Here is a 15,556-nt window from a genome sequence, read left to right as displayed (position 1 = left end):
ATATCTGTACACAAAGTGCAGAATATTTTAATACATTTCATCAGTCATAGCCAGGTCCTGCAGAAGAGAAAAGATTTGAATTATTCATATGACGTTGATGCTTTCACCTACCTTCACTAGATCCTCCAGCTCAGAGGAGTTGACACAGGCGTGCATGGCCAAGAAGTCGAGTTTTTCTGCAAGAATGGCCAGTTTCTGGGAACTCTCATGAGGCTGCTCCAGCGCACTGAACACAGTCGCCCCTATAATTAGGTAGAGCACCACCAGGAAGAAGATGGCGGTCACAGTTTTCCACCTCATGACAGTGGTCCGAGTGTCACACTCATCCTCTGGAGCGTTCAGCACCACCGGTTTGGTCGAGAAGGACAGGCGAGGTTTGGAGTTGTGGGCGGCAGACTTCGGGTCAAGAAGGTCAGGTGCGGCCACTGTGAGGATGGAAATGATTAATGTGGATGTAGAACACATTTTAAATTACAGCACCTTCAGGTGACAGTATCTCTAGAGGCTACAACATGTACTCTGTAGGGTTTACTGGAATCTATTGGCAGAAATTTAATATAATATACTTATTAGTGTATAATCACTTAAGACTAATAACTGTTGTGTTTTCATTCAGTTAGAATAAGCCATTTATATCTAGATAGGGAGCAGGTCCTCTTCTACGGAGTCCGTCCATGAGTCATGTTGCACCATCATGTTTCTACAGTAGCCCAGAAAGGACAAACCGTTTTTACACTGACACCACGGCCTAATATGAAACATGAAGATGACGAGAAAGAGGGGAGAAAGAATGGAAACCTCTTCACTTGACAGACTAGTCAGAGCTGTAGTTGACATGATTTGGTCATGTTACGGCCATCGTGGCCTCTCCGACATCTGCAATTGCAGTTAATTGCAATCTGCGTTCTTACCGCTAGGTGGCACTAAATCCTTCACACTGCTCCTTTAAGATTAGCATTGCAGCTAACTATTTTTAATGGTCATTTACTCTGACAATTATTTCCCCAATTAATCAATTAAGTCAATTGAATGACAGATAATAGTGAAAAAATGTGGTTTTCCAGAGCACAAGGTAATTGTTTGTCCAACTGCCAACAGTTCAAAACTATAGCTATAAAACTAAATAAGTAATTTATTCATTGTTTCATTCGATTGTTTCAGCTCTATTTAAGAGAATAATTAAATATATTGCGAGGCAATAACCATCTGAAGAGAAGCTGAATTTGCACTGAACTGCACATTATTAAAAACTACAGTTACTACTGTCAGTAAGTCATAGACATTGAACCCATTCAATAAAAATCTATCCCTGAACACACTATTGCAGAATAGCCTGTATTATTTCCTCCCCTTTCAAATGCAATTGAATTCCAGGTTCAGTCATGTACTTCATAAATATTTGACACATGGTAGCATCATGTACCCACTTCTGTATCCTTACTGAACAACCAGTTTCTCTCATGATGTCTCTATTTCCTCACATAATGAACCAGAAGAAGAGCGCCACTCCACAACATGTAACGAGCTGCAGCAGGTAGCATTTCTCATTTAATGTGTGCAAAAGCTCCATACCACCTGTAATCTGGTCACACATTAACATTTACAGTCACATCAGGGCGGAAATACATATAGTTCCATCTCTTAGCCTCCTCTTCTGAGCTTGATCTAATAATAGGAATCATGACTTCTACCAGGCTCCTTCATAACAGAGTACTTAGATGTTAAGTTTGAACATTCATTATAAAAGAATAAAGAAATGTAATACATAACCCGAACCTAAACATACTTCCAGTATATGTACAGCATGCGGCAGTGGAGCAGCATGCACGTATGCCTCCCTGCAGGACTGTAACTAAAATACTATTGTGATTGTTTTTGCTGCTCTGGGGTCACCACAGAATAAATGAACACAGTGACTGTGTCACACAGTGAGTGGAAGCTCATAAAAAATTAAACACTCTTTGTCACAATCCCGTTTGCCAAACAGCCTGCTACAGTAAATGCAATTACATAATCACCCCATGAGGTCCAGATAGCCAGCATTTTACAGTAAACAACTTATGGAGAGGATCATTCATTCAATAATATGCTGAAACCACGTGAAATAATCCTATAAAAACACGTTCTTTTTACGGGTTTTGTCACTATAATGATTTTAGAATTACATAACTGTGAGTACTCGTATTTCTCTCGGTTTAAATAGAAAACTGAAAATTAAGCCTTGCATACGTGCAAAATACACTGTATCGCACATTTATAATAAAAGCTACATTTAAGTATCATAAAGAGATGAGTTCAAATATGAAGAATTTTGTGCAAGAGACACAAACGATGCCATAATTCACTCAACAAACTCACGATTAAAATAAAATAATATTTATGTTAATTTGTCATCTGGAGGAGCGCAGGTTTATACAAGTTACGCAGGGAATGCGTGATGTTTGCATGATACTAGTGTTGAATCTCAAATAGTTGTTTACGCACTTACTTCTCTACCATCTCTTCCCTCTTTGTTTCCTCATCGAAGGATTTTTTTCTCCAAGAAAACGCAAACAGTTGTTTCCCAATAGAGTCACTTTTTGTCTCCGGTGCTTCCACATAAGGACGTGGCCGCTCTCCACATGGTTTTCCAGCGAGCTGCGCTCCCGTCCACTTTTACAACCTCCGGAGAAAATACATCCAGGACATCTCGTTCTCCCTCCTCTTCCAACACCTAAAGATGCGCTAAGATGGAGCGTAAAAAGGAAAAGGAACGAGGAGGAGGAGGAGGAGGGGGGAACAAATTGCTTCGGCGAAATCCATCCAGGTGTTTCTGGAGACACCGTGCCCGCTGCGGGGTGCTGTGTGGAAGAACGCAGGAGGGCGGGGGGGTGGGGGGTTAGATTGTAGGGGTCAGAGGAGACGTTGGAGTCGCTGCGCACTCACGCTGATCTGGAGTGGACAGTGCGGTGCTGGAGAGAGAGAGAGAGAGAGAGAGAGAGAGAGAGAGAGAGAGAGAGAGAGAGAGAGAGAGAGAGAGACCGTCAGCACCTCAGAGGCTTCCCATGCTGCAAAATTTCACAAAACGATAGATGAACATCACATTTAAGTTCCTCCAGCCCTCCTCACAGTTGAGATGCAGATTCAATGTTAAGATATTTCGTTGTTAATGATGGTTATATATTATGAAAGACCACTCTGGTTGTTTCCAGTATAATCCAAAAAGCTGTCTGCCCTGCCCCACTGCCTCTCCCTGGTGGCTTTACAGCAGCCACTCTCTACTGATGTAAAGTGCCTGGCTCAAGAGCACACTGACAGATGTATTCCCTGCCTGCACTGGGGGGAAAAAAAAAACAGCCCACCACAGAATTGTTTGTGGGAACCTTGACTTCTATCCTATCCAGGACTTTGCTTACATCTAAATCCTGAGCTTTTTGTGTTTGTTTTTTGTCTCAGAGCTTTTTCTCTTTTCCCAGTCACAAGCACACAGCTCACATCCAGGCAGCATCAGGTTTATCAGTGAGTGGAAGCAGACCTCAGGTTGCAGTGGCTACATGCCCTGCAGGGCAGTTGTCAGTGCACAAATTAAATTCATCTGAATTTAGTGAGGCAGTGCAGACGGTTCGTGTCATGGATGTGACTTTTCATTCACCTTGGCGTGCAGGTGTGACCACGAACATGAACACAGAGAACCAAAGCTGACAGGGATCTTCAGTAATTTGATAGCCAGCCGCTGCCCAGCTTTTTCTGTCCCTCTGAGAGTGTATGCGTGAAAGATGAGTGTGTGTGTGTGTGTGTGTGCGCAGATGTGTCTACAATATTGATTGCATTTGCATGAGCTACTACTGCTAATTGAATTGAGAGATTTGCGCAGCTGTGCTGTTTGTCTTTGGTGCTCTGACGCACATGCAGACACACACACTGAAGGATCCTCTCTCTACATCAATGAAGCTTCAAAAATAAAAAATAAAAAACAAAAAAATCTTTATGTAAGTGTAAAATAAAAGATAATGAAATCAAGTAACTCATAAGCCTTATTTTTGCTGACATTTCAGTCCTACAGTAGCTGGGTTTTCTGGTGAAAGAATGCCTCCTCTGCAAAAGAAAGAAGTAAAATGGAAAAGACATATATTGTGGTGAGCAGTATGACAGTAATAAAACCATAAAAAGACTGCACATGCACTGTACTCCACTTCTTAAAATGCTTTTAATGGATTGTGTCCAGGTTTTGATAACTGTTTGTTCCATCTTTAATAATCAGCCACAACAACCATCTGCTCGTACTTTCTCTTTTTCTTCCTCCTCTCATTCTTTTCTTTCTCTGACCAACTTAATTTCTTCTGCTCTAAATGCAGATCATTTTGACATGGAGTTGCGTCTCCATCTTCGATCGTCTATGGTGAGTGTTGACAGTAAAGGTATGGATCTGTGTGACTGCTTGAACCCATTAATTTGAGGGTTTCTTCCATCATTGAAGAAGTAGACAATCTATTCCTGCTAAAATATAACAATATTTTGGGCTTATGTTATTTGCTCTGTGATGCAGTAGTTATATACCAACGATGAATTATTTCTGTGGTCAGTTTCAAGTCTCTGATTTCTGCTTCTTACTAAATTCTCTCTGTTGTTTTTATGGACACTTTTGATAATTACACCAGGCTTGGATACAGCTTTGTTGAATCTTCAGTTCTGATCTTTAGTTTTTGATTCACATCCAATCATATCACTGTGAAGTCAAACCATCTTGTATATGTTTTTATTTCCAATAATAACGTGAAATATCATCCAAAGACTTGTGATTGATTGTTTGAGTACTGGATTTGCTTTGCTGCTATGATTATTGATATACTTTAGTTGTAGCAATGGATGCAACATGTTGTTTTGTAAATGATTTGTATGCATGAGATTGTAATAAAACCAATCAATATCTCCGGCAGCATTTTTTAGTAAGCAGGACATAACACTGGGAACCCATCAATTAACCCCATTCAAGGTTGTTTTGCTCCGATAACCAGCTATGTGTATATTTCTCTCACAGGGCAGTGCAATATTTTTCTGTTATCCACAGTGGAAAATAACCGGATGGAGAAAAATGGAAATGGAAAAGAACAATACTAAACCAGAGACAGACTTCGAGTTTGTAGTAATCATTTTATGCTGCCGTCAACAAGTGTTGTGAGCAGCTATTAACCCACTGAGGTTGAATTTTCCACCACAGAGGTCAGAGGTCAGATCACCCAGGGACAAGCAGGATTCATTAGCACTCAAGCATGGAGGCCACACACGTTTAAATAAGGCTTCTGCTGATGAAATATACTTCACAATGCTCTTATGTTTTGCCAGCAGATCTACAACACTTCAGCAATGCCTGCTGTGGAATTTTACGTCTGTAAATCTGACTTTGTCAGTGTGGCTTTGCTTCAGGGCTGTTCTTTAACTTTTGCTGGAGTCTACTTCATTGAGCTCTACGTCTGAACCGAATGAATAAAGACGCTGAAAATTCATAAATATGAGATACTCTCTTTGTCATGTCTCTTTCCTTTTATCATGACTTCACGGTCTGTCCTACACAGTAGTTTCTGCTTCTCCTACTTCACTTCTCTTATTATTTCTAAGTGGGGTTTGCAGTCAGGCAACACAACAATATTTCTCATCAAGGTCACAAGAGGAAAAATTACATTTAAAGTCTGTACCTCCATTAAAGAAACCATTACAGCCCAACTCATACATGGTCTTTAATGACACAGGAGGCTTATCTATAAATTGCCTGCCAGCTCAAGTTTGTTTGTTATCTGTTATTATGCCGTGTGGTGAAGTCACACACAGTGGAGCGGAAAGTAATTTGCAAACATAGTTATACGTTAAACGACCTGACCGTTGATTGACTTTGAAAGCGTCTTATCTGTGGATATAATGTAGCTGCACAAAATTAAATTGCTCTGAAGAAATGAGGGATGACGCCTGACTGAGACTGTCACAGAACTTTGTGATCCATTCACACAAAGTTACACTGATGTGACTTCATGTTTATGTGAAGTAATGTTACTTGCTAAGCAGATGTATTTGGGTAATTTCAGGAGATCCATTTCGATATTTCTGGACAGAACGCAGCCTGATGAATGCATTTGGCTGGTTTTCATCTCATTAATAGTCTCCTCATGATGTATGATCTCAGGCATCAGCATCTCTTGTCCTTATTTGCTGACTGTTTTCCCTGAACAGGACAGCACGTGTAGCAGGAACATATGGCCTTTGTTACATGACAGTAATCTTATTGTCGGTGACATTGTTGCATTAATGGACCCTATTACCATAGTAATCTGTTCTAATGTCACAGCAAAATGCCAGACACTGCTGTAGTAAGCCACTTTACAGTTCACCTCTGACCTGTTTGGAGGTGTTTACAAAGTGGTTTCTCACCGAAATCTGACATTAATTAAAATTAAAATTCTTAACTTTGTCATTTTTCAGATTTTAACTAAGAATTTTAATTTCAAAGATCCTCCAACACCACACCCACACCGATGGATAATTTGAGCATGCTGTATATTGTGTCTTTTGAACATATAGTTGGAGATTAGCCCTTGAATGCTCTTGTTCTCAGTCCAGTTCCCTACACGTTTATAGATACAGCAACATTCCTGATCAAAGTTTGACAGTGATAATGTTCAGGAAAGCGATGATCAGCAACATCAGCAAACAAAAATGCTGAAAGTTTAATGAATTTAAAAAGATGAAACATATAGATTTTATACTCTTGCATGCCAGCTTGCATTGTAAAGACAAATGAAGCATATCTCCACACCAAATTCTGCTGAATCTACCAGAATCATTTCTACTGAGGTTGCAGTTTCCTCATCCTGTAGAGAACTATCAGCGGCAGGGGCCTTTACTAAAAAGAAACTGATTGCTTTTAAATTGATATGTCATCTGCAATCAAATATATAATGCAACACAGATACTGACTTTGTGTTAAAACATAAAAAATAATAGTCTGTAAGGAAAGGTGTGAGGAAAAGCTGTACAGTCATCCATTCACTTTACTTTCACTGAGCTTATACCATGAGTAAGTGTTTAAAATGAAATTAACTTCTACAGAGACAGACTGACCTGTGTCACTGCTGCCCAGTGCCCAGACTGAACGGTATGTACACTCTTTCTCCACAGAGACTTCTGTTTTAGTAAAGATCACTGACTCTGATTGGGGTGAGGGTTGAGAGCAGATAATACATAGTTTCATACACAGTCAGCACTCATGCGGAAACAGTCTCTTTAACTGATGTTGGCCTCAACCTTCTCCCTCATTAAGCTGCATTTAACACAGAGTGGCATGTTTGACATCAGGTCTGGTCCATTCCAGTCGCTGACCTCAGTAGACATAAGTCTTTCATCTCCTGCTAAGTCAACTGACCCCTGTGAAAACCAATCATCTCAACAACTGAGATGATTGGTTTTCAACACATGCACAGACATGGCCTGTTATATGAACACACAGGATATGGATTCACTCCAGTGCCTGTGGTGCTTTGAACCATAAAAACCTGCAAACTGTTTGTGCTGCTACAGTAATTATCAGACAGTCTTGAACAGGAGTTCTTCAGGCCTTCAAGGACATATTTTGCACACGATAGACTCTGAATGGCTGAAAGTGGTTAATGCCAACAATATCTCCCTTCAATTCAAATGATAGAACAGCGCTCTACATGCCTCCTAATGAACAAAAACAGTGCTAAGGTCCAATATTTTTCTTAAGTGCATCAAATGTAACGGACTCAAAATCAGCTAGAATTGTAGTTAAGGCCTGAACACAGAGTACAGAGAGACAAACCATCCTCCCATTATTCCTGGATTTCTGCTCAAAGAGAACATTTGAAGTGCCATACTGTACAAGGCTCAAGATTTTTTCATTGCACTTGAAGTGTAACAGTATCTATTTTTTGTCTCGTCACTTCTACTGTAAAATTCAAAATAATCTCCCACACACAGGAAGCTTGCATAACTGTGAAATATAGTCTGAAGAGGTCAAAACTCCAGCAACACTAGTAGTATAAAAAAACAAAAATTTTTCAGCTTCTAATAAAACACTTTATAAAGAACATTATCTATATATATATATATATATATATATACACACACACAGGATAAAAGAACAGAAAACAACAGAACCTGTGATGAGAGCCATTATGAAAGCACATAAACTCGTGGAAAAAAGTCATGTATTTCCTTATGATGGAAGTCGAGAGGCAAAACAAAACCTGAGTCACTGAATGTCAACCATCTTTTCACATCCACAATGATACCACTTGCTGCGTATCTACAATATATTATGCTTGTCAAGAATGCGCTTTGATTCTGTGAGAAATAGCTTCTCTGAGAGTCTCTGAGGAAAAACCTGCACAACACAGTTGGAACGTCTGAATATAACATCTATTTGTTTAGACATGTTGAAGGCCTTAATGGCAAAAGAATAAATGTAGAAATCACTCGGGCTTCGAGCCAAAAAAGCAGATACCTACATTGCACCAGAGCTGAAAACTGCACAGATTTCTGTTATTCGAGGGCTCTCTTAGCAGTGACTATCATTCAGACTTTGATGTAGAAAAAAGCTAATTTTTTTTGCCCCCACACCCACTGAGATGTCAGAGTCACCTATCCCACAGTGCTCTGTCACACCACACAGTTCAATTAAGATTAATATGGGGGCTGACAAGGGTATTGCTGACTAAGATCACACACACACACACACACACACACACACTCACTTTCCTATTCAAGCTGGTGAGAGGAGATAAACGCTGGGTTGTTGGTCTGTGATGTGAGAGAGCAGTGATTATGTGTCCATGAGAGCGTCATTCAATATGGAATTATAAGGTTATAAAGATAAAATACTGATGTTGTTCTCACTGAGCATCTCAAATGCAATAGATCAGAAACTTTCATTTTATCTACTGAAAACGATGAGTGTTTATTATAAGAGAGAGCACACATCGGGCCACAGACTACAAATGATACTGGGTACATATTAACAGGCACTGTCATGCATAATCCTAGTTTAAGTTTCTCGTTAGGATTGTGGTTATGTTCGTGTTTTTATCATTCCATTTTCTTATCCACCTCCTTGCATGTCTGTGTGACTTGGCTGTTTAACTCAAAACTGTATCAAAGAAAGGCCAAGTAAATGAGTCTGGACTAAACCAATGCAGGTTTGTTTACTGGATAAATTCATTGCTGGCTTCGGTCTCTTCAGGGCGATAGTTTATAATAATGAAACGATAAAATTATACCAGCTTTAAAGAGGTGCAGGCAGAAGGTATTACATGGAATATCAGTTGTTGATAAAACATCCGGGTACTCTGGCTTCTTCCCATAGTCCAAAGACATTAGGGTTAAGTTATTGGTGACTCTAAATCGCCTGTAGCTGTCAACATGAGAGTGAATGGTTGTTTGTCTCTATATGTCGGCCCTGTTATAGACTGGTGACCTGTCCGCGGTGTACCCCACTTGTCACCCAGTGCCAGATCTAAGCTAATGAATGGATGGATAAAACAGCAGCAGGTGGTGCGGTTGAAGCTGTGCGAGTACAGTTATGCAGCTCCATATTGATTAGGTATGGTAACGTGTGTCGCATATAAAGTTGCAGAATTCAATTTGCTGTAGAAAATGCCTTTTTTTTTTCTTTTTAAACCAATGACTCTCTCCAACCTTTTCTTCCTCCTGCAGGATCCAAGATTATTACAGGAGCAGCGCCACATCTGTCATGAAGAAAATGAGGAACTTTTCCTCCAGGGTTGTTTTGTTTGACAGAGTGTAAGAGTTCGAGCATTATGTGTGCGAGTACACACACACACGCACACACACACACACACACACACACACACACACACAGTGACAACAGCAGCAGCAGCAGCAGAACCAACACAGCTTGATGAGCTTGTTAAATAATATCACTGTGTGTGGTCAAATTGTGGGAGCTAGTCATACAAATGACAGAATGACATTTTTGTCTGAATTTCATTCACGGCAGTAGATTGATTCATTAATTATGACGGTGTCCTTGAAGCAGAAAAGTGATGGGTTTAATTATAACTTGAGTTTCTCCAGATTCTGTAGCTACTCCCCTACTGTTTGTCACTTTGGTTGACTGTGTATTTGTGGATAGGTACACACTCACTCACTCTCTCTCTCTCTCTCTCTCTCTCTCACACACACACACACACACACACACACACACACACACACACACACACACACGTATATACACTGGAGAATCTGCACTTTGTTTTTGGAGCACTCGCCTGAACACTTTGCCTCTGTCTTCACAGACAAACAGCGGTCAGAGACAATGACAGACCAATCAATACATGTCCGAGAGCTGAACCGGGAAATCCATACAAGTGAATTGGGCTCACATATTTAATTCCCGACTCTCCAGCAGATACGACCACTGGGCAGCCGCGACACAGAGCCACAAAAGATCTTTTGATTTTCAACAAAGAGGATGCGGCTGTAGAGACAAATAGCAAAATGTCTGTTGTAAAATATTCATGTTTTCAGACGCCGAGGGAAACCTCTGAGTCTGCTGAAGCATGTATGACTGGGGTTTTGCACCTTGCATAACAAGCTCCCGCCCAAGGATATTATTATGTAGTGGGCTTTGATAAGGATGCACCCACAGAAGTCCTCCCTCTCCTCCTATCACGTTGTGGTTTCCCTTTGGAGCCTTCAAACCACAGCTCATTATTTGTTGGATGACACACTCATTTTGGTGGCACATACTATACTTGGAAGGAGGCTTTTGTAGGCTTGTGAATGCATTTGCAACATCCAGATCATACAATCCTGTGATTAGATTATCTCTCCAACAACACCCCACTGCATTTTAAGTATATGTGTTAAAATGATAGTTGTGTGACGTTCTCTACATAAACTAAAACTTATGTGCAAATGAGTTTAAAGTGATTGACTTTCCCAACCTGCACTGCAACACAGACCAGACATTGTTATTGCTGCTTTTTAAACACTCTCTTCAAACACTCATTGTGCTACACATCAGTTAAATGAATAGTGTGGGCGTTAGATCACAGCGCTCTCCGCCATGTAGGTCACAGCAGATACAGCTTATTCTGTCGCTCACACATACGCACGCAACAAACAGGAATGGAGAAATTCAGCTGCTGTTTGCCATTCATCTCTGTGTGTTGTGTACTTTTTCCCCCCTATCTTGCGAACCACACCAGGAAGGAGGTGCCATCTGTGTGGAAATGATGCTGGTAGGGAGTGGATATGGGCTAACCAGATGTTAATCCATGGCCTTCTGTTTACCTGCAACAGTCTGTTTGTGAAACGAATCAACAATTGTATCTTGTCAGATGTGGTTGGAACGGTCTGTTCTGCTGCCAGTGGCTCATAGTAACAATTAAAGGGTGAATGTGGTGATCATATCAACAAAGTCACCAGAAGCCAGACAAAGACCTCCAACAGTGACTCTGTCTCCTCTTACATTTCTACACATCTAAACTGCAAGAGCAAATACATTCTGTAGGACATGTAACTGAAAACAAATGACATTTTCTATTAACATAATGAGGATTTGTTATTACTCATGCATTTGGCAAATCACAAATATGTTGACAATGAAATTTGAAAATTTTAGTAAAATGTTCACAGACAACAAATTCCTTTCCTACCAAAATATTCAACTCTTGCAGTAAAATATCCACTTGTAGTATCTTCTTATTGTTTAGTCTCCATGTGTGATATAATTATTGTAACAAGAAAGTTGTATCAATATCCCTGTCTTAGATTTTTTCCCTCAAAGCTCATCATTCTTTTCAAGTGGATCATGATCTGTTTTCTACACCCTGGAGATTAATTGCAATCTGTTCTGCTCCTGTGGGTTCATGCGTCTCGCCGCTAGCATCCTGTCACAGTAATCGGTCTTGTGCTCGTTGAACCTCAACTGTTAAGTGCAGATAGTCCAAAGAGATCACAACCGAGTTTCTCTTACAGAGAAATTGGACTTTCAACATTTCAAATCATTTCAAGTGACTGAACAGACCCCAAGAAAAGGTCCTGGTGGTCTGACAGTCAGCATCATTCACACAGGAGAGGGGACTTAAACTGCCACAGTCTGGGCATTTTCTGACCCATTTAGCTCCGTCTGTAGGTGTGATGTAGAGCAGGATGCCATTCAGTTCAATGCATTTGGCAGCCTCAGCATCACATTCTGCAAAACCATTACACTGCATTTTACAGGAAAAGCTGAGCTGTTGCCATTTGGCAATGATGTCCAGTGTATTTCTCTCTGAATGCATAAACAGGACTGTAAGAGGTGTGAAGCTGAAGTCTCATAACAAACCCTCATGTTACAGGATTCATAACATTGAGCAGAGAACAGACTTGAGGTACGACTTATGGATGCCTTCGAATGTGATGCTCATTTTAAGAGCACGGGAAAGGGAAACTTAAAGAGTTTGAACCCTGACTGACTGACCTGTATTTGCACCTTGATGCCTGTGACACGACACAGAGGAGAGCAGTTACTGCAGCTTGTGTTGCCGGGCAACTGAACTGCAACCCCCACCCTCACCCTCCCACACTGCACCCACTCTACCCCACACAGACACAGACACACACACACACACACACATACACACCGGTAATAGTTGCTTACTGAGAACTCCCTTCACAATTCATCTAGTATGCACTTTTCAAAAGGGACAGTAGTCCTCTTTGACACATGGCAATTTTTTTTTACCTGATAGAGGAGGAGTGAATACTGGCCCTGGACTTTTTTCAGTCTCATATGTTGAGAACACAAAAAACTTCTCTGAGATCTAAAATATGGTAAAAGTTTGTTCGTCCTCAGCACTGAGCAGAAGCCTCCACAGGAAACATCCTTCTCCTGAAGCTACAGTTTCTTTCTTCTCACTACAGTTCAAAGAACAAAATAATGTATTTTTCTGAACAAGTACTGTCTGCAGCAACAGTCTCTTCTTCACTCTACTGTGAAACATAAGTGCTGAGGGCTGTTCATTCTTTTTGAGTGTAGCTGCCAACCTGAGGAGCAGCTAACCAGATGGCTACAGCAACAGATATTCCAGGGCCAGATGAACTCGGTAATTCTCAGAAGTGTTCCTTCGTACCTCAAGTGTTGCGTGATGAGACATTTTCTCACACCGACACTCGGATGTTGTTTACAGCTCCACCACTAATGTAGCCGTCTCGCCAAGTGCCCAAATCAATTTCCAGGAAAGAACATGGTTAAATGCAAATGTTTCTGTCTCAGACACTGAAGGCATCTCGAGCTCCATTAGCTGAGCCAGAGCATGATGGGAGACTGAACAACAGTGAGGTACGATGCTGTCTGTACCTGCTCAGCCATTAAATACAAGTTATCCCAAATATGTTCTGCTTAATTTCCAATTCATTTTAGAATAGACCCATTTTGAAATCGGTTTGGATCTGAAAGGCATTTTTGATTTATTGTGTATCATCTTGCAAGAGTCTACACGGTGTTGAGAGGTGACTTTAGATGCACAGCTGGCAGGATAAAGCTTCGGTTTCTTTTCTGCACCTTTGATCAAGGTCAACAAATCCCATGAAAAGAGGAAAACCAAAAAAGAATCAGTGATGGTTACATAAGTCTACATAGCTCTTTCCTCAGAGTCAGTTGCTGTGTCAAAAGCACATTAATAAGCTACAGTGTTGCATGTCTGCCCTCTTTACCAAGCATATGGGCCCTGTGGTTTATTTTGATTCTGCCCCGCTACTGTAAACACACACTAGAGCACCAAATATGTATTAATCCACTACTGAAAATAGTTCTGAGCAAATACTCTATTTACTCTAGTTTGACTGATATTTGTTAAAAGCTACAGTGTCCAGTTTATTTAGGAGATGATGAGCTTTTTGAAAATATCTTTAAAAAGTCTGTTTTTAAAGATATTTTGTTGTCAAAAGTACTGAATGGGCTTCAGTGTGTGTGCCAAAGAGAGTATTTAGACAAGGACAAACATATTCTTAGTTTTATTTATTTAATAGGATTTGTTGACGAAATGAAAAATATAGCTTTTCTTTTTGATGAGACTTATTCTCATATTGATAAGTACTCTGGAAAAGATTAATAATAAAATATTAACTAGTTCTGTTCCTCATTCATCAGTACTGCAAAAATTCATCTTCAATGTAATACTGAAATATATATAACGCACAAGCAAATTCTTGTCTTCTGTCAGCTGGATATATGTCAGTGTCTTTCTGTCCAGATAGAAGAAGGCCATGTAATTTTGAAATTTGATGGAAATCAGGAATGGCATTTTGCAAAACTAAAATCCTCTGCAGTATTATATCATAAAAAATGATGCTGGCTTTCAAAATAAATTAAATCAGGGAAGAATGATCGACTCCTTGAACACTAAGGTCACCATTCGTCTCGACTCTCCTTCTACACGTCGTTTCATGTCAAATTCAACCTCCATCCATTTCCATCTGTGAGCCTGAATCCTATATGTGGTGTGATGAGTCAGATGAATGGTCCTATAGATTGCCTGGTGACAGATTTTGAATTTATGGACTTTGAATACCCCAGATTGTCGATGCAAAATTCATAAGATGCATCTGTAATTCAAACACGTTTTGAACTCCTCTCTCAGAGTTATTTGCGAACCATGAAAATACTGGAAAATTAAAGCAGTGAAAGAAAAATCACAACCTCCTACCTCTCTGTGTTGCAATCTGTCAGCCACTGATGCTCCACCATGAGCAGGAATGTTTTTTGGTGGTAGTGTACTGGTGTGCAGCCGCCTCAAATGAACTGACCTGTGACAGAGATATATTACCAGAATAAGAGGATGTAGTTTGTTGGAAAATGTTAAACTGTCAAATGACTGTAAAATTGTGAGATTACAATACACAACAGGGTACACATACACACACGAGTCACATGTAACGACATGCTGAGGCAGCACTAAAACATGCAACATTTCACTTTGTGTGTTACATAATCGATCTCCCCATACACCCTGCTCTCACTGCAGCCACTGCATTGCCTTACATACAAAACATTGATATGAAAATCTGCTCTCCTACATTAAAAATCTGATTAAGAAATGCTTGTAATTCTGTTATCTGTTATCTGACCGTCGATCAAGCTGGAAACCACATGACTGTAGGTTTAAGGTTTTACAGAGAGATGAGAGACTCACCCCGAGTGGAGTGTCCTTTGTTTGTTACCACGAATGGCCCCTGAATTTAGGGAAATTAAATTACCCTTCTCATCTGCCTGAAATATAATCCTTGATTTAATTCAAGAATGCAATTTTCATTATCTTTATCTCATGCCTGTGAGCAGTGGCACAGGTTTTGGGCTTTCAGACAAGAGCAGAGACTTATCGTCTCATAAAATTTGGAGAGAGTGAAATGAGCATGAACTGACAGACAACACAAATTACAAGAAATCCTAGTTTTTTTTATGTGAGCTTTGCCCTCTCCCTGATTCTGACTGCAGGTTAGACATCCAATGTTCTGGAAGTTTAAACTTTTCCTGCTTTAGAATAAAGCTTTTCCAACCCACTAA

The 15,556-nt window shown here is 40.2% G+C and overlaps 1 protein-coding gene across 1 annotated transcript in view; it reads right to left on the bottom strand.

Annotated features, from left to right (window-relative positions):
* The window catches only part of LOC108895647 (potassium channel subfamily K member 2), a 38,564-nt gene extending 23,769 nt beyond the window's left edge, over positions 1-14,795 (bottom strand). Inside the window, exons 1-3 of the mRNA XM_018694542.2 lie at positions 14,700-14,795; positions 2,489-2,951; positions 112-425 (exon numbers count right to left, since the gene is read on the bottom strand). Coding sequence (XP_018550058.1) covers positions 112-425; position 2,489 — 315 coding nt within the window. The 5' untranslated portion in view covers positions 2,490-2,951; positions 14,700-14,795. The remainder of the gene's footprint in view (positions 1-111; positions 426-2,488; positions 2,952-14,699) is intronic.
* Between the last annotated feature and the right edge of the window lie 761 nt (positions 14,796-15,556).

The sequence above is a fragment of the Lates calcarifer genome, linkage group LG7_1 (assembly GCF_001640805.2).
Source record: "Lates calcarifer isolate ASB-BC8 linkage group LG7_1, TLL_Latcal_v3, whole genome shotgun sequence".
Taxonomy (NCBI): Eukaryota; Metazoa; Chordata; class Actinopteri; family Centropomidae; genus Lates; species Lates calcarifer.
Note: the sequence above shows the minus strand (reverse complement) of the source record. Positions and strands in the feature narration are given on the sequence as shown.